The sequence below is a fragment of the Myxocyprinus asiaticus genome, chromosome 27 (assembly GCF_019703515.2).
Source record: "Myxocyprinus asiaticus isolate MX2 ecotype Aquarium Trade chromosome 27, UBuf_Myxa_2, whole genome shotgun sequence".
Classification (NCBI taxonomy): domain Eukaryota; kingdom Metazoa; phylum Chordata; class Actinopteri; order Cypriniformes; family Catostomidae; genus Myxocyprinus; species Myxocyprinus asiaticus.
In genome coordinates, this window is record NC_059370.1 from 8,227,840 (window position 1) to 8,246,067 (window position 18,228).

At 39.9% G+C, this 18,228-nt stretch overlaps 1 protein-coding gene across 1 annotated transcript in view; it reads left to right on the top strand.

Moving 5' to 3' along the window:
- Positions 1-18,228, top strand: part of LOC127418026 (trafficking protein particle complex subunit 11-like) — a 47,063-nt gene that overhangs the window by 19,368 nt on the left and 9,467 nt on the right. Inside the window, exons 18-28 of the mRNA XM_051658341.1 lie at positions 541-671; positions 761-916; positions 2,702-2,889; positions 5,775-5,923; positions 6,053-6,174; positions 6,257-6,376; positions 6,514-6,579; positions 6,719-6,875; positions 16,928-17,039; positions 17,576-17,667; positions 18,036-18,169. Of these exons, the coding sequence (XP_051514301.1) occupies positions 541-671; positions 761-916; positions 2,702-2,889; positions 5,775-5,923; positions 6,053-6,174; positions 6,257-6,376; positions 6,514-6,579; positions 6,719-6,875; positions 16,928-17,039; positions 17,576-17,667; positions 18,036-18,169 (1,427 nt within the window). The remainder of the gene's footprint in view (positions 1-540; positions 672-760; positions 917-2,701; positions 2,890-5,774; positions 5,924-6,052; positions 6,175-6,256; positions 6,377-6,513; positions 6,580-6,718; positions 6,876-16,927; positions 17,040-17,575; positions 17,668-18,035; positions 18,170-18,228) is intronic.

Here is an 18,228-nt window from a genome sequence, read left to right on the forward strand (position 1 = left end):
GTTAGGACAAATTATTGGATTTAATTTATGAATTTATCTCATCATTTAGCAACAGACTGCTGAGGGCAGTAAATGCAATTAAAATTGCATTTCTTATTTTCCAAATATTTCTTCCACAAAAGTAAGGATCGTTAATGGAACCGTAAGGGATTATAAATTCCTCACGATTCCCATCACTTATATCCTTTCAACTCATGCCATGACCAAGTAAAGCTGGTAAACCCAGTAACTATAACATGATACTCGCAAGAATACCAGAAAGGAATTTTTACATAGAGAAAAATCCACCCACTGAATAACTTTCTTCTGTCGAGCACAAAAGGTAGAATGTTAGCCTCAGTCACGATTCACTTTTATTGCATCTGCTTTCATACAATGAAAGTGAATACTGATATAAAAGACAGAACTTTGAAAGATATGAGGTTGAGTAAATGACAGAATTTTCCAATGTGAAAACTATCCCTCCAATGTGATTGAGCTGATGTGACATGATTGAAACATAATGATCTGTATCTGTTTACTTTCATGTCTCTCTCTCAGTTCAGTGCAAAGCCAAGTTCCTGTCTCCTAGTTTCCACATTGATGAGCCTGTCCAGCTACACGTCTATGTAAGAGCTGACTGCCCACATCCTGTGCGCTTCTCAAAGCTGTGTGTCAGCCTCAACAACCAGGTACAGCACAGCTGACACGTATATGTACCTCATACATGCATGTTATACTCCATGACATTGGACTCTTTATTCATTTGCTTTAAATGTAGGAGTATAATCCATACTGCTCGCTGGAGGATGCCTTGAAAGAGAAGGATATGCTAGAGCCTTCCACCCAGGAGAATATGTGTCTCGTTCCAGGAAAAACCCGCAAGTACTGCTTCAAATTTGTTGCCAAATCCGAAGATGTTGGAAAGAAAATAGAGGTAAAATATACACGAATGAAAATGAACATTTATAATGGGGCCACAATAATAATCACATGGCATACAGTGGCCCCTAAAAGCATTTGGACTTTTGGACGCTCTTAAAAAGTCACTCTTAAAAATGTATGAATGTCAGTGCATTAGATAACAAAATGTGGTTGTAGTTCATAACATTAAAGCTGATGTGTGTAACTTTTTCTGTCTTAAAATACTTTTTCTTATCCCAGCCTAATATGCAGAGACAACTGTAAGTTAGCCATTTGTAGGTTACATTTCCGGAAAACTGTAAACACTGTTTCTGGCACTATAAAAATCCCATTGTTTGTTTTGAGCGACCGTCCATAACGGCACAATAACTTTGACTCAACCAATGACGTGAGATGGGGGGGCGAGACTATCTGTTTGTTTGACTAACAGCAGAGAGGGGGTGTATTCAGATAGCTGTTTGAAAGCAAACGTTTACTTTTGCAATTCAGTAAGGTGGCGCTAATAGCACAGAAATTACACACTTCAGCTTTAACTATGAACATGTTTTACAAAGTTTGACAACCAAAAATAATAACAATATATCTATAGTTTTATCATTTAAAAGCAAAAATATAGGTCTGAACTCTGAAAATGTCCATAGAAAATATTGTTTTTTAATAGCAACAGGGGATTATGCACAAACGTTTTGGCCAAAGGTCTTTGTCAGTGTGTCGACTCACTTTTCAGTTAGCATTCTTATACTGTAGATGATCTGCTAGAGTCTCCAGGTGGCCATTATTAAAGGGATAGTTCACAACAAAATTAAAATTCTCTCATTTTCTCACCCTGATGCCATCCTTGATGTGTGTGACTTTCTTCTGCTGAACACAAAGATATTTAGAAGAACATTTCAGCTCTGTAGGTCCATACAATGTAAGTGAATGGTGACCAGAACTTCAGAAGTGATATGATAGGTGTGTGTGTGAGAAACAGATCAATATTTTAGTCCTTTTCTACTATAAATTCTCCTCCCTGGCCAGTAGCTGGCGAGATGCACGAAGAATGCGAATCCCCCCCCCCCACCCCCAAAAAAAGAAGAATGTGAAAGTGGAGATTTATAGTAAAAAAGGATTAAAATATTGATCTGTTTCTCACCAGCACCTATCATATCGCTTCTGAAGACATGGATTAATCCACTGGAGTCGTATGGATTTCTTCTATGCTGCATTTATGTGCTTTTTGGAGCTTCAAAGGTCTGGTCACCGTTCACTTGCATTGTATGAATCTACAGAGCTGAAATATTCTTATTAAAATCTTCATTTGTGTTCAGCAGAAGAAAGAAAGTCATACAGATCTGGGATGGCATGAGGGTGAGTAAATGATGAGAGCATTTTCATTTTGGGGTGAACTATCCTTTTAAATGATCCGCCAATAGGCAATCTTCAACTACAACACAATTATATACTATGACATGCCAACAATAGGAACAATATGACAAATCATTAATGGAGTGCTCTTCATTAATCAATATTGCCACACAAAAAAAAGTTTAAAAAAAAAAGGTGAAAGCTCAAAGTCTTCATTGAATCCCATAGGAAACATGGTTTTTAAGTGAAACATCCAGAACGCATCTGTTTGTAATATGTTGTCCTACAGTGTGTTTGTCCTATCTATTTTCAAAATTAATGGCACTTGGTTTGATATTTTGTTAGATGATGCAAAACAACATTCACACATTAACGTGTGGATTAAGTGTCCAAATACTATTTGGGGGGCTGTATAAATGTCCATTTTTTTTTTTGTCTGAATGTCTTTCAGATCACATCTGTGGGGCTTATGTTAGGCAGAGAGACAGGTCGTTACGTGTATCTGAACTGGCGGGGTGGCTGGGGGGATGCGGCATCCTCCCAGGAGGCTTTACAGGCATCCCGCTCATTTAAAAGGAGGACACGCCCCCCAGAAGAGCAAGTGGACTGGGACACAGTTTCCATACAGTCCAGCACTATGTAAGTTAAAATAATATAAAATAAATGATCATATTTTCATAACCAACAGGATGTAGTATGTGGCTGCCAGTACAAATATTTGGTTTAAAGGTTTAGTTAATTTTCTTTCATTGCTGAAGTCAACATGAAACTGCATTCGCAATACATTTCTATCCATCAAGAATTTATTGGATCGTAAAAAGTGGTCTGCATACTGATATATCAGTTTTACCGATAAATTAGTGCCGATAGTTGCTTCTTTTTTTTTTTTTTTAAACTATTATCGGTTATCAATCAAAATCTATGTATATTTATTTTATTTTTTTTCTTCATTCCTTTGTGTTCCTCTGTGGCCGCTGCTTGAGAATTCCACAGTTAGAACGACTTGGTTCTGGAATAAGTCAGCGGCCTCTAGAGGTGAAATAAAAACAATCGCTGACACCTCGTGGGGATTTGCTGTATCTAAATCTTTCATCGTAATGACAATAATCATCCATCTTATTTTTATTTTTTCATATCAATTTTCCACCTCTTGTGAATTATAATAAAAAAACCTCATCTGGTGAAATAGACTGTATATATTGTTGAAGTCAGAAGTTTACATACACCTTAGCCAAATACATTTAAACTCAGTTTTTCACAATTCCTGACATTTAATCGTAGAAAACATTCCCTGTCTTAGGTCAGAAAGGATCACTACTCTATTTTAAGAATGTGAAATGTCAGAATAATAGTAGAGAGAATTATTTATTTCAGCTTTTATTTCTTTCATCACATTCCCAGTGGGTCAGAAGTTTACATACACTTTATTAGTATTTGGTAGCATTGACTTTAAATTGTTTAACTTGGGTCAAACATTTTGGGTAGCCTTCCACAAGCTTCTCAAAATAAGTTGCTGGAATTTTGGCCCATTCCTCCAGACAGAACTGGTGTAACTGAGTCAGGTTTGTAGGCCTCCTTGCTCGCACATGCTTTTTCAGTTCTGCCCACAAATTTTCTATTGGATTGAGGTCAGGGCTTTGTGATAGCCACTCCAATACCTTGACTTTGTTGTCCTTAAGCCATTTTGCCACAACTTTGGAGGTATGCTTGGGGTCATTGTCCATTTGGAAGACCCATTTGCGACCAAGCTTTAACTTCCTGGCTGATGTCTTGAGATTTTACTTCAATATATACACACAATTTTCCTTCCTCATGATGCCATCTATTTTGTGAAGTGCACCAGTCCCTCCTGCAGCAAAGCACCCCCACAACATGATGCTGCCACCCCCATGCTTCACAGTTGGGATGTTGTTCTTCGGCTTGCAAGCCTCACCCTTTTTCCTCCAAACATAACGATGGGCATTATGGCCAAACAGTTCGATTTTTGTTTCATCAGACCAGAGGACATTTCTCCAAAAAATAAGATCTTTGTCCCCATGTGCACTTGCAAACTGTAGTCTGGATTTTTTATGGCGTTTTTGGAGCAGTGGCTTCTTCCTTGCTGAGCAGCCTTTCAGGTTATGTCAATAAAGGACTCGTTTTACTGTGGATATAGATACTTGTCTACCTGTTTCCTCCAGCATCTTCACAAGGTCCTTTGCTGTTGTTCTGGGATTGATTTGCACTTTTCACACCAAAGTACGTTCATCTCTAGGAGACAGAATGCATCTCCTTCCTGAGTGGTATGATGGCTGCGTGGTCCCATGATGTTTATACTTGCATACTATTGTTTGTACAGATGAACGTGGTACCTTCAGGTGTTTGGAAATTTCTCCCAAGTGTGAACCAGACTTGTGGAAGTCCACAATATTTTTTCTGAGGTCTTGGCTGATTTCTTTTGATTTTCCCATGATGTCAAGCAAAGAGGCACTGAGTTTCATGTTAGGCCTTAAACTACATCCACAGGTACACCTCCAATTCAGTACACCTCCTATCAGAAGCTTATTGTCTTATTGTCTACAGGCTTGACATCATTTTCTGGAATTTTCCAAGCTGCTAAAAGGCACAGTTAACTTAGTGTATGTAAACTTCTGACCCACTGGAATTGTGATATAGTCATTTAAAAGTGAAACAATCTGTCTGTAAACAATTGTTGGAAAAATTACTCGTGTCATGCACAAAGTAGATGTCCTAAACAACTTGCCAAAACTATAGTTTGCTAACATGAAATCTGTGGAGTGGTTAAAAAATGAGTTTTAATGACTTCAACCTAAGTGTATTTAAACTTCTGACTTCAACTGTGTGTATATATATACACACACACACACACAGTATGAATACAAAATCATTAATCTGGTTAATACATAAACTATAAAAAGCTTAATTTGGGAACTACTTTAATATAGAGCATTCTTACAGAACCAAATCTCTTGTTATTTCAGAACAAAGAGTCCCAAAATAAGTAAGTGCATTCCAGGCTTGTTTATTGTTAAAAGTCCTACGTTATGCACAAAGTCTTTTCATGTTGTTATTGTTGGGATTTTGGATGCACAGTAAACTGCATCTGGGATTTTATTCATTTTAAACTCCTGCACCCTCTTCGTTAGTGCCCGTCATAGTAATGAAAGAATAATTTTTATTTATTTTATGAAGGTTTATCAGGTTATCTGCCTTTTCCACCACCATAGTTATCATATCTGCAAGATGCACTATCGGTCGACCTCTACTCTATATGACAGGTGGAGGAAATGGCCAAAACAAAAGCTGTTTCATATGTGGAGCAAGTTATTACATTTTAGTGAAAGATTATGAGAAAGAATGTTTTGTTTTTGGAATAACATTGCACCCATGAATCATTCACAATAAATCCAGAAACATGTATTAAGAAGGTAAACTGTGCATTCAAGAAGCCCTGCTGCCCTTTTGGATACAGGTTCAAATTTATATACAAACACTGAAGTTTCCATTTGCATCTTGCCCTGAAGGATCATCTCTCGAGTGCCCAGGATCTCTGTACAGCTGACCCACGAGCCTCCAACTCTGACCAATGAGATGTACTGCATTACTGTCACCATCCAATCAGAGGAGGAAACTCCGGCCAAAGACATGAAACTCACTGCTGGCCTTAAACCAGGTACGCACTGATAAAATGTGTCTCAGGAACAACATGTCTTGTTTGTCAGTATATGTTTTGAATTGTACCACTCACATAATAGTGTGTGACTGTGTGTGTGTGTGTGTGTGTTGTTTTTGTTTCATGTAGGTCAGGATGCCAATCTCACACAGACAACCCAAATCACTCTAAACAGGTCTGAGGTGTGTGATGATTCTCACCCCGCCCTGCTACCTGACATTCCCCTCGGTGACCTACAACCTGGCCAGAAGGTACAGCATCCTTTCACAGATGTCTGCGATTGAACTGATCTTGACTCCAATATAATGTTGTGTATGTGTTTCCTTGTGTCAGATCGTGAAGCCCCTGTATGTCCGCTGCGTGAACACTGGATCCAGAATATTCTTGTTTCACGTGGCTTATTCTGTGAGCACCACGGTCGAGGGCAAGGACATCACCTGCAAATGTCACAAAGTGCGCAAAACCCTGAATGCTATTACAAATGTTTTGTAAAGACCATGTCCATGATATGCAGTTGATTTGATAATAGAATGTTTGTCAAAACGGAGTTAATCATTACACGGTTGTATTGTTTTGTCCTCAACCTATAGGATGAAACTGTTACCATAGAAACAGTTGTTCCATTTGAAGTGGCTGTGAAGTTTGTGTCTAGTAAGGTAAGATTGCCCTCCTCATCCACCTTAATGGATGATATTCATATTTCTACAGTTTTGACCAGAAAACGACAATACCCCGACTGTGAGTTAATGAAATGTTTACAGTTATAATAGCACATTTGTTATAAATTGTTGTCAGTTTGAGCATTTAGAGCGTGTGTATGTGGACATCCCGTTCCTGCTCATGATGGATATTTTGAGCGCGTCTCCATGGCCGATTGAGCTGGTGAACAGTGAAGTACAGCTGGCCTCCAGTATGACTGCCATTGATCAGCCCCAGAGTCAAGTGGAAGGAGGTGGGAGAACACTTTCTTTGATGGTTGAATTATTTTTACCATTTATTATTCTGAATGCCAGTCTATATTTACTTGTTTGCTGCCTAAATATATGTATTTTCCAAATGTGTATGGGCAGTTGACAAATAGACATGGGCATGAACTTATATTCTATAGTAGAGGTAGACCGATACATCGGTTTTTCCGATCAACCGGTGTGGATTGTTGCTTTTTGAAATTATCGGCTATCTGCAAAAATCTATGACGATACAGTTTTTTTTTTAGTTTATTCCTCTGTGGCTGGCGTTGGAGGATTCTACAGTTAGAATGGCTTGTTCTGCAGTATAACAGCATCAACATTTTCATAATTGACAATATTCATCCATATTTTTGTCCTCACTTCAATGCATATTTATATTTTGATTAAATAATCAAGTGTTTTAAAGTAAGGGCATGCAAAGAAAAATGTGACTATATGGAAACGTGCCCTATCAGCACATGAATGGTGTCTCCAACTCCATATCTTGTGAATAATTATAAACCTTAATCATCTGGTGAAATATATGTATTCAAAACCCTTCGTCTGGTGAATATATAGGCTATAAAAGCTTAACTTTGTTAATGCTTTAATATAGAGCATTGAAATGGGGCCAAGTTGCTGTCATTTCAAAATAAGAGTCTCCGGTGTGTTTGGGCTTATTTATAGATAAAAGCCCCACGGTATGCACCAAGTCTTAATTGTTTTCTGATTAGTATTGGGATTTTGGTTTAACAATAAACTAAATTTGGGATTTTATAAATTTTTGTGAGTAGTAAGTAAAGAATTTTTCAATATTCTATAAATCGGTTTTAAAACCTATTGGCCGATTTATCGATTATCGGCTTTTCCCACCACCTTAGTTATGGTAGGACTGGGTAAAAATATCAATTTTCAGATGCATTGTGATCTTCATTTGAACAATCTTGATATCTATTCTTAAATCCCAAGATCAATCTTTTACTATATGCGCAACCCTCTACTACCACGAGAGGAAATCACTCGCATTTGCAACCAAATTTCACGCTATGAAACTTAAATGTCTGTGATTAGCCACTGGCTGGTAAATGTTTAGATTTCACTCACCAGTAATTGTGTAGTATGGTGGGGAAGAAGTTAAGCACCGTGTTAAGAGTTTGGTTTGACTCGTTCTATGTGTACAAAGATAAATCCACGCAATCCATTTGTCATTAAATAATGTCTCTTTTAATACCCTTTCTGTTCTTTACAGTCAGTTGTTGATCAAAAACGACAACAGAAAATATAGATTTTTAATCACCCATATTCAAGTGCTCTCTTTTTAACATGTGTTCTTTTACAGAGGCTCTTTACAGAACAATTAAAATAAAATAAATAAATATATGCTATATAATATTATATTTATTGATGGAATACATGGATTTGTTTAATTTATAAAAGCTAAATTGTGACCAAAATGATGAAAAACATAAAATATAGTTAGTCAAATAACATTTTTCATAATGTACCTAGTTAGAAGATCCCCTGTATAATTAAAAGCATTAGCTGGGGGATAATTTCTTTCATATTCAAGCAAAGTGGACATTTATAAGTGAAATTTACCCATATCAAGACAAAGAGTCCAAAATGAATAAAATACCAGATGCAGATTATTGTTCAACCAAAATCTGAATTATAACCGCAAAAAAATCAGATTTGTTACATAACTCAAGACTTTCTAGTATAAACAAGCCCAAAACACACCGGAGACCCTTATTTTTAAATGCCAAAATTATGAAAAACTATCAACAACTACCGGCATTAATTTTTACTGATAACTGATAGTTCCAAAAAGTACTAAAGTCTAACACCAAGTTTAATTGGTAAAACCGATATATCGGTCTACCTCTAATATATTTGTAAATTTACTTTTTTGTAAATTAATTTGTAAAAATTACTTTCAATTTAACTAGTTCTTTTCAATGATCCTGCGGTGACAAATTAATTTTTAAAAGTACCAATATTCCATGTATTTTATCAATAAATTGAGGCAGGGTTTCCATTAGCCGGTAAATCAGTAGAGAAACGCTGCACAAATTTAACTTCACATCGGCAGCAAAACGCTTTGGTGCTATGTAAAATCGGTGGAAAACAGTCATAATTTTATCTTTTTCTTTTTATGTAAAATCAGCTACAATTAACATGTTTATTGTTCATTTGGCTTGATAGTGTCATCATTATGTCGCAAATAATGCATAGTCCAATCGTGTTACAGTGCAAAATAAACACCGAAATTAGATGACCGGATTTTTCTAATTTGTCCGGTAAACTTAATGTTGGCCGGCACCAACATTTCTTAATGGAAACTCTGATATATATGGTCAAAGAAGCTGCATGCACAATACTTCATAAAGTAGTTTTGGGTGGAATTTATTTAGAAATCTAAACTGAGTGGCAATTATATACTGTAGTTTTATAGCTTTATAACTATTAACAGTTGACCTTCAGGTCTATTGAGTGTCACAGCAGAAGGTAAAAAAAAAAAAAAAAAGATACTTAATGATCAAGTTAAAACTGGGATATTTTATTATAGTATGTGAAACTTAACACCTCCCACAGAATGTTCTTATAAAGATTGTCCTAAACGTCTTGGCTTAGGTCCCAAGTCAAATTAAATTGGTGAAATGAACAAATCGTTCTTTTGAACTGGTTCTTTTTAGTGAACAAGTTGAACCGGTTCACCACTGAATTGTTTGAAACAGTTTGCATCTCGAGTCAACACTGGTCCACAAGTTACTCTATCTTAATGTGTCTCTCGGATGTGACTGACATTCCGACTCAAAATGCGCCTATAACTGGGAGTAATATATTCCTAGAACTGGTGATATCTGCTTTTCCTAACTCTTTTTGGCAATTAACCACTCCAACTAGTTCACAAATCGGACTGAACGCTCCAGTCGCAACAGATCTCGAGTCAACAGTACATCAAGTCACTCATAACAGCTCTCGAGTCAACAGTACACTGAACTGAGAATCACCTCTTTCGGAGGTGTTCGGCACACTGAGAACCGATGAGCTGCTGACATTGAGCATGCGTGTGATTGGGGGCGAAATGTCTGTTTTTGGTGTATTTTGATGAACAGCAGAAAGTATAACAAATAAAACATACTGGAAATATTTTCATGAGTTGATTGTATTACTGTTTTATCAACGTATAAAGATGATCCAGTCGCAACAGATCTCAAGTCTCATGACCTCAAGATGGCGCCGAGTATGGCTGCTGCGTTGCGAGCTCCGACACAACATAGCAATGTTTTGTTTGTTTTGTTTACAGTTCTTATGTTTTTTGTCTTGGATGTCGTCTGCCTTATTGTCTACGACAGACAAACACTTTTGGACATTGGTTCAGCGATCTCACACCGAAAACCGGACTTCACATTCCTCAATGCCGACCCGCTGTTTACAAACACGCAAGCGGAGCCCTTTGTCTGGGCAGCACGGCCGCGGAAACGCAGGAGGAAAAGGGGAAACAGAGCCGGCATTCTCATCAGAGTAAGACGCCGCGCAAATCGACCCCTGCTACCCAGTATTCTACTGGCAAATGTTCAGTCTCTGGATAACAAGCTCTGCGAGCTGAAAGCGCGGATCTCTTTCCAACGAGAGACGAGGGACTGCTGCATTATCTGCCTAACAGAAACTTGGATGTCTGCGGAGATTCCAGACTCAGCCATTGAACCCGCGGGGTTCTCCATGCACCGAGCGGACAGAGCGAAAGACCTCTCAGGTAAAACTAGAGGAGGTGGTGTATGTTTTATGATCAACAAATCCTGGTGTGATCAGAGGAACGTACATTCTATCAAGTCTTTCTGTTCTCCTGATCTGGAATTTCTTATGCTTCTGTGTCGACCATTCTGGCTACCGAGGGAATTCACAGCGGTCATTATCACTGCTGTGTACATCCCCCCACAAGCCGACACAGACCGGGCACTCAAGGAACTGTATGGGATTATAAGTGAGCAGGAAACCGTGCACCCTGAGGCCGCGTTCATTGTGACCGGGGACTTTAATAAAGCCAGTTTAAAATCAGTCGCACCAAAATATCACCAGCACATTAGTTTCAACACACGAGGGGACCGGGTTTTGGATCATTGCTACTCTCCGTTCCGGGATGGCTACAAATCCCTCCCCCGCCCACCATTTGGCAAATCGGACCACTCTTCCATTCTGCTTCTGCCCGCTTACAGGCAGAAACTGAAACAGGAAGCACCCACCCTCAGAACGATCCAGTGCTGGTCGGACCAATCAGACTCTATGCTACAAGACTATTTTGATCACACGGACTGGGAGATGTTCCGGTCCGCCTCTGATGATGACATCGAGCTTTACGCTGATAGCGTAATGTGTTTCATCAGAACGTGCGTAGAGGAAGTGATTCCGACCAGAACTGTACGAATCTATCCGAATCAGAAGCCGTGGATCAATAGCGATGTTCGCGCGGCACTTAATGTGCGGACCTCCGCTTTTAATTCCGGGAACGCGGAGGAGCATAAACAAGCCAGTTATGCCCTCCGAAAAACTATCAAAACAGCAAAACACCAGTACAGGAGCAAGATTGAAGGACAGTTTAACACCACCAACTCTAGAAGCATGTGGCAGGGAATTAACATCATCACGGACTTTAAAGGGAATAAAAACTCTGCCATGAACACCGCTGCCTCTCTACCGGATGAGCTAAATACTTTTTATGCTCGTTTCGAGGGAAATAACACCGCCCTCGTGGAGAGAGCTCTCGCGGCTGAAGCTACAGAGGTTAGTTCACTCTCCGTCTCTGTAGCGGATGTAACCCGATCCTTCCGATGGGTGAATATCCGCAAAGCCGCGGGCCTCAGAGCGTGCGCGAACCAGCTGGCTGGTGTTTTTACGGACATTTTCAACCTTTCCCTCTCTTTGTCTGTAGTCCCCACATGCTTTAAAACATCCACCATTGTGCCTGTTCCAAAACAATCAAAAATAACTTGCTTAAATGACTGGTGTCCTGTTGCTCTGACCCCCATCATCAGCAAATGTTTTGAGAGACTAATCAGAGATTACATCTGCTCTGTCTTGCCACTCAATCTTGACCCGCTGCAGTTTGCTTACCGCAACAATCGCTCCACTGATGATGCCATTGCATCTACAATACACACTGCTCTCTCCCACCTGGAAAAAAAAGAACACTTATGTGAGAATGTTGTTTGTAGACTACAGCTCAGCATTCAACACCATAGTGCCCTCCAAGCTAGATGAGAAACTCCGGGCTCTGGGCTTAAACAGCTCACTGTGCAGCTGGATCCTGGACTTCCTGTCAAGCAGATGCCAGGTGGTTAGAATAGGCAGCAACATCTCCTCATCACTGATCCTCAACACTGGAGCCCCACAGGGCTGTGTTCTTAGCCCACTCCTGTATTCCCTGTACACACATGATTGTGTGGCAACACATAGCTCCAATGCCATCATTAAGTTTGCTGATGACACGACGGTGGTAGGTCTGATCACTGACAATGATGAAACAGCCTACAGAGAGGAGGTGCACACTCTGACACACTGGTGTCAGGAGCACAACCTCTCCCTCAACGTCAGTAAGACAAAGGAGCTTGTGGTGGACTTCAGAAGAAAAGACAGAGAACACAGTCCCATCACCATCAATGGAGCACCAGTGGAGAGAGTCAGCAGCTTCAAGTTCCTGGGTGTCCACATCACTGAGGAACTCACATGGTCCGTCCACACTGAAGTCGTTGTGAAGAAGGCTCATCAGCGCCTCTTCTTCCTGAGACGGCTGAGGAAGTTTGGAATGAACCGCCACATCCTCACACGGTTCTACACCTGCACTGTGGAGAGCATCCTGACTGGCTGTATCTCCGCCTGGTACGGCAATAGCACCGCCCACAACCGCAAAGCACTGCAAAGGGTGGTGCGAACTGCCAAACACTTCATCGGAGGTGAGCTTCCCTCCCTCCAGGAAATATATGTAAGGCGGTGTGTGAAAAAAGCTCGGAGGATCATCAGAGACTCCAGCCACCCAAGCCATGGGCTGTTCTCACTGCTACCATCAGGTAGGCGGTATCGCAGCATCAGGACCCGCACCAGCCGACTCCATGATAGCTTCTTCCCCCAAGCAATCAGACTTCTGAACTCTTGATCTCTCATGATCAATATACATCAGCACTGCACTTTATTACCCTTACTCTTATATCTCACACTGGACTGTCATAAATTATATTATTATTATTATATTATGTCTCTCTTAACAACTGACTATCAACCAACAGCCTGAATGTCAATACAGTACAATACTGTACATTCTATATATACAGGTGCATCTCAATAAATTAGAATGTCGTGGAAAAGTTCATTTATTTCAGTAATTCAACTCAAATTGTGAAACTCGTGTATTAAATAAATCCAATGCACACAGACTGAAGTAGTTTAAGTCTTTGGTTCTTTTAATTGTGATGATTTTGGCTCACATTTAACAAAAACCCACCAATTCACTATCTCAGAAAATTAGAATACATCATAAGACCAATAAAAAAAAAAACATTTTTAGTGAATTGTTGGCCTTCTGGAAAGTATGTTCATTTACTGTATATGTACTCAATACTTGGTAGGGGCTCCTTTTGCTTTAATTACTGCCTCAATTCGGTGTGGCATGGAGGTGATCAGTTTTTGGCACTGCCGAGGTGGTATGGAAGCCCAGGTTTCTTTGACAGTGGCCTTCAGCTCATCTGCATTTTTTGGTCTCTTGTTTCTCATTTTCCTCTTGACAATACCCCATAGATTCTCTATGGGGTTCAGGTCTGGTGAGTTTGCTGGCCAGTCAAGCACACCAACACCATGGTCATTTAACCAACTTTTGGTGCTTTTGGCAGTCTGGGCAGGTGCCAAATCCTGCTGGAAAATGAAATCAACATCTTTAAAAAGCTGGTCAGCAGAAGGAGCATGAAGTGCTCCAAAATTTCTTGGTAAACGGGTGCAGTGACTTTGGTTTTCAAAAAACACAATGGACCAACACCAGCAGATGACATTGCACCCCAAATCATCACAGACTGTGGAAACTTAACACTGGACTTCAAGCAACTTGGGCTATGAGCTTCTCCACCCTTCCTCCAGACTCTAGGACCTTGGTTTCCAAATGAAATACAAAACTTGCTCTCATCTGAAAAGAGGACTTTGGACCACTGAGCAACAGTCCAGTTCTTCTTCTCCTTAGCCCAGGTAAGACGCCTCTGACATTGTCTGTGATTCAGGAGTGGCTTAACAAGAGGAATACGACAACTGTAGCCAAATTCCTTGACACGTCTGTGTGTGGTGGCTCTTGATGCCTTGACCCCAGCCTCAGTCCATTCCTTGTGAAGTTCACCCAAATTCTTGAATCGATTTTGCTTGACAATCCTCATAAGGCTGCGGTTCTCTTGGTTGGTTGTGCATCTTTTTCTTCCACACTTTTTCCTTCCACTCAACTTTCTGTTAACATGCTTGGATACAGCACTCTGTGAACAGCCAGCTTCTTTGGCAATGAATGTTTGTGGCTTACCCTCCTTGTGAAGGGTGTCAATGATTGTCTTCTGGACAACTGTCAGATCAGCAGTCTTCCCCATGATTGTGTAGCCTAGTGAACCAAACTGAGAGACCATTTTGAAGGCTCAGGAAACCTTTGCAGGTGTTTTGAGTTGATTAGCTGATAGGCATGTCACCATATTCTAATTTTTTGAGATAGTGAATTGGTGGGTTTTTGTTAAATGTGAGCCAAAATCATCACAATTAAAAGAACCAAAGACTTAAACTACTTCAGTCTGTGTGCATTGAATTTATTTAATACACGAGTTTCACAATTTGAGTTGAATTACTGAAATAAATGAACTTTTCCACGACATTCTAATTTATTGAGATGCACCTGTATATATATATATATATATATATATATATATATATATATATATATTACTTTTTTATATATATATATATATTTTAATTTTTAATTTTTATTGAATAATGTGTATCTATACAGTAAAAAACAAAAAAAAACAAAAACAGCGTATTGTATACTGTACAGTGTATGTTATTATTTGTATATTGTTGAGTGTAATTATGTGTATAACAGATGTTTAAATTGTGTTGTGTTAATTTGATGTTATTGTAAATTGGTATATGTCTCATCACTGTCACGACTGCTATGTTGATTGGAACTGTACCCAAGAATTTCACACACCATTGCACTTGTGTATATGGCTGTGTGACAATAAAGTGATTTGATTTGATTACACTGATCTGGGGACAGCAGTTTTCAAGTCAACAGTACATTGAGTCGATCACAACAGTTCGCGAGTCAACAGTACACTGATCCGGGGACAGCAGCTCTCGAGTCAACGGTACACTGATCCGGGGACAGCAGCTTTCAAGTCAACAGTACATTGAGTCGATCACAACAGTTCACGAGTCAACAGTACATTGATCCGGGGACAGCAGCTCTCGAGTCAACAGTACATTGAGTTACTCGCAGCAGCTTTTGAGTCAACAGTACATTGAGTCGCTCGCAGCAGCTCTCGAGTCAACGGTACATTGAGTCGTTCGAAGCAGTTCTCGAGTCATTAGGACACTGATCCGGGGACAGCAGCTCTCAAGTCAAAGTACATTGAGTCGCTCACAGCAGTTCTCGAGTCAACAGTACACTGATCTGGGGATAGCAGCTCTCAAGTCAACAGTACATCGAGTCGCTCACGGCAGTTTGCGAGTCAACAGTACACTGATCTGGGAACAGCAGCTCTCAAGTCAAAAGTACATTGAGTTGCTCACTGCAGCTCGTGAGTCAACAGTACACTGATCCGGGAACAGCAGCTCTCAAGTCAACGGTACATCGAGTCGTTCGCAGTAGTTCTCAAGTCAACAGTACACTGATCCGGGGAAAGCAGCTCTCGCGTTAACAGTACATTGAGTCCCTCACAGCAGCTCTCGAGTCAACAGTACATCGAGTCGCTCACAGCAGTTCTCGCGTCAACAGTACACTGATCGCGGGACAGAAGTTCTCACGTCAACAGTACACTGATCGCGGGACAGCAGTTCTCGCGTCAACAGTACATCGAGTCATTCGCAGCAACTCGCGAGTCAGTAGTACACTGATCCAGGAACAGCAGCTCTCGAGTCAACAGTACATTGAGCCGATCACAGCAGTTCACGAATCAACAGTACACTGATCCGGGAACAGCAGCTCTCGTGTCAACAGTACACTGAACTGAGAATCGCCTCTTTTGGACATAATACTGAGAACTGATGAACAGTGAGCTGCTGATGAGCATGCGTGAACTGAGGACTTGAATGGGCGTGAAACGTTTCAATCGAGAGATGAAAACGTATTTTACTATTAAGTATTTTGCATGCAAATTATATTTGAAGCTGTTATGAGCTGGATCATGGTTTCTGTAAAAAATGGGGAGTTAATTAAGACTAGTTTAGTTACTTTATATGCTTTAGAAATATAGAACATCTGCATTTGTATATCAGTGTCAGTATTGGGTACTTTAATGTAGGATGTATTGTAAGATCACCAAATGAAACACTGATGACAAGAAACACCCTTATTATTATAACTGAATTAAATTAAATGTCATAATCAGCAATATGCGCTTATATATGGCTTTATTAAATGTGTTTGGCCGTGTATTCTGCGACGCCAGCGTATTAGCCTTATGTACAGTGACGTCATTACACGATGACGTAAAAGAACTGGTGAATCCGTTTTTTTAACCGTTTCACTAAAACGAACCGTCCAAAAGAACCGGTTCATGGAAAAGAATCAGACTTACCATCACTAAATTATATTTCGAAAATTGTCATCTTTTAAGACAATAGACCCCTATGATATAATGCCAAATGCTTTATTTAATTTTAACAAACCGATTATTAATTTGATGACATACTTATTGGCTGTTCAACACTGGGCACATTGTAGTGAAAACAATATTTCCATATTCCACTCAAAATTAAATGATAAAAAATTTGTTTCTCCAGTTCACAGATTTGATTGTTTCTGTTGTGTGTTCAGTCACCCTGCAGACCAGCGAGTGCGCCAGTGAATGTTTCCTGCTCAAATGTCCTCCTGTTCAAAACGGCACCAGCACTGTCGCCTCAGGACAGTACATCATCTCCTGGAAGAGGTAACAACACAACCTTTGACATCATGAAACGTTTGTGTGTAGTTCACTGAATGTGATAATTCCTTTCTCATGCTATTATGAGACTTTGAACTGCTTTTTATGAGTATAAATATAAACAAAAGGGTGTACATTCAAACTGGAGTTCTTTAAGTTGATGTTATGTTTAAATTCTTTCCAGTATCCCAGCATAATATGCAGAGTCAACTGTAAGTAACCCATTTGTAGGTGGATTTCACCTAAAGTTGTAACAAAACATTTCTCTTTTTGTTTGAGCGTCCACATCAACATTGGCTCGACCAATGGCATGAGTTTGGGGTGGGGACAATCTGTTTGGCGGGAAGTTTTCTTTTATCTGTTTGAAAACTGATGTGTTTTACAGTTCCGTTTGGTGACGCTGGTGGTGCAGAAATGGCAGACTTCAGCTTTAATTTCTTGCTGTGACAAATCAAAATTTATAGATTTTCATTATGTGTTCCCAGAGGAATGATGACATCATAAGAGAAAGTTCTTATCTTGCAATCTTTGTTTGTTTCCAGAAAGTCAGCAGTGGCTGAGACATTAGTGGTGAGAACGAGCATTATTCTGCCACACGTAATGATAGAGAACATCCCGCTGTATGTGCACGCAGGTCAGTCAAATCAACACACAGTAAGGTTTAATATTTGAGTTCAAAGCAGTCACTGGAGTCAGTCTTGTGTGCTTTCTCAGTTTTTTTCACTATAGTCTGTTTCTGTTTCTGTGGATCACTTGTACGTTGATAAAACAGTAATACAATCAACTCATGAATATATTTCCAGTATGTTTTATTTGTTATACTTTCTGCTGTTCATCAAAATACACCAAAAACAGACATTTCGCCCCCAATCACACGCATGCTCAGTGTCAGCAGAACATCGGTTCTCAGTGTGCCGAACACCTCCAAAAGAGGTGATTCTCAGTTCAGTGTCTGCTATCATATCGTTAATCCTGCTTGTTCGCTCACTTGTTTTGTTCTAGAGTTGCCCTCATTTGGTCGCGTGCGTGAGTCTTTACCGGTTCGGTATCATCTGGAGAACCGCACCGGACTGGTTCAGGATGTGGAGGTCAGCGTGGAGTCCAGCGACGCATTCATGTTTAGTGGACTCAAACAGGTCAGTGCAGAGGGATCCAAGAGCCTCAGTGACTTCATGATCCTTTCACACACATTCAG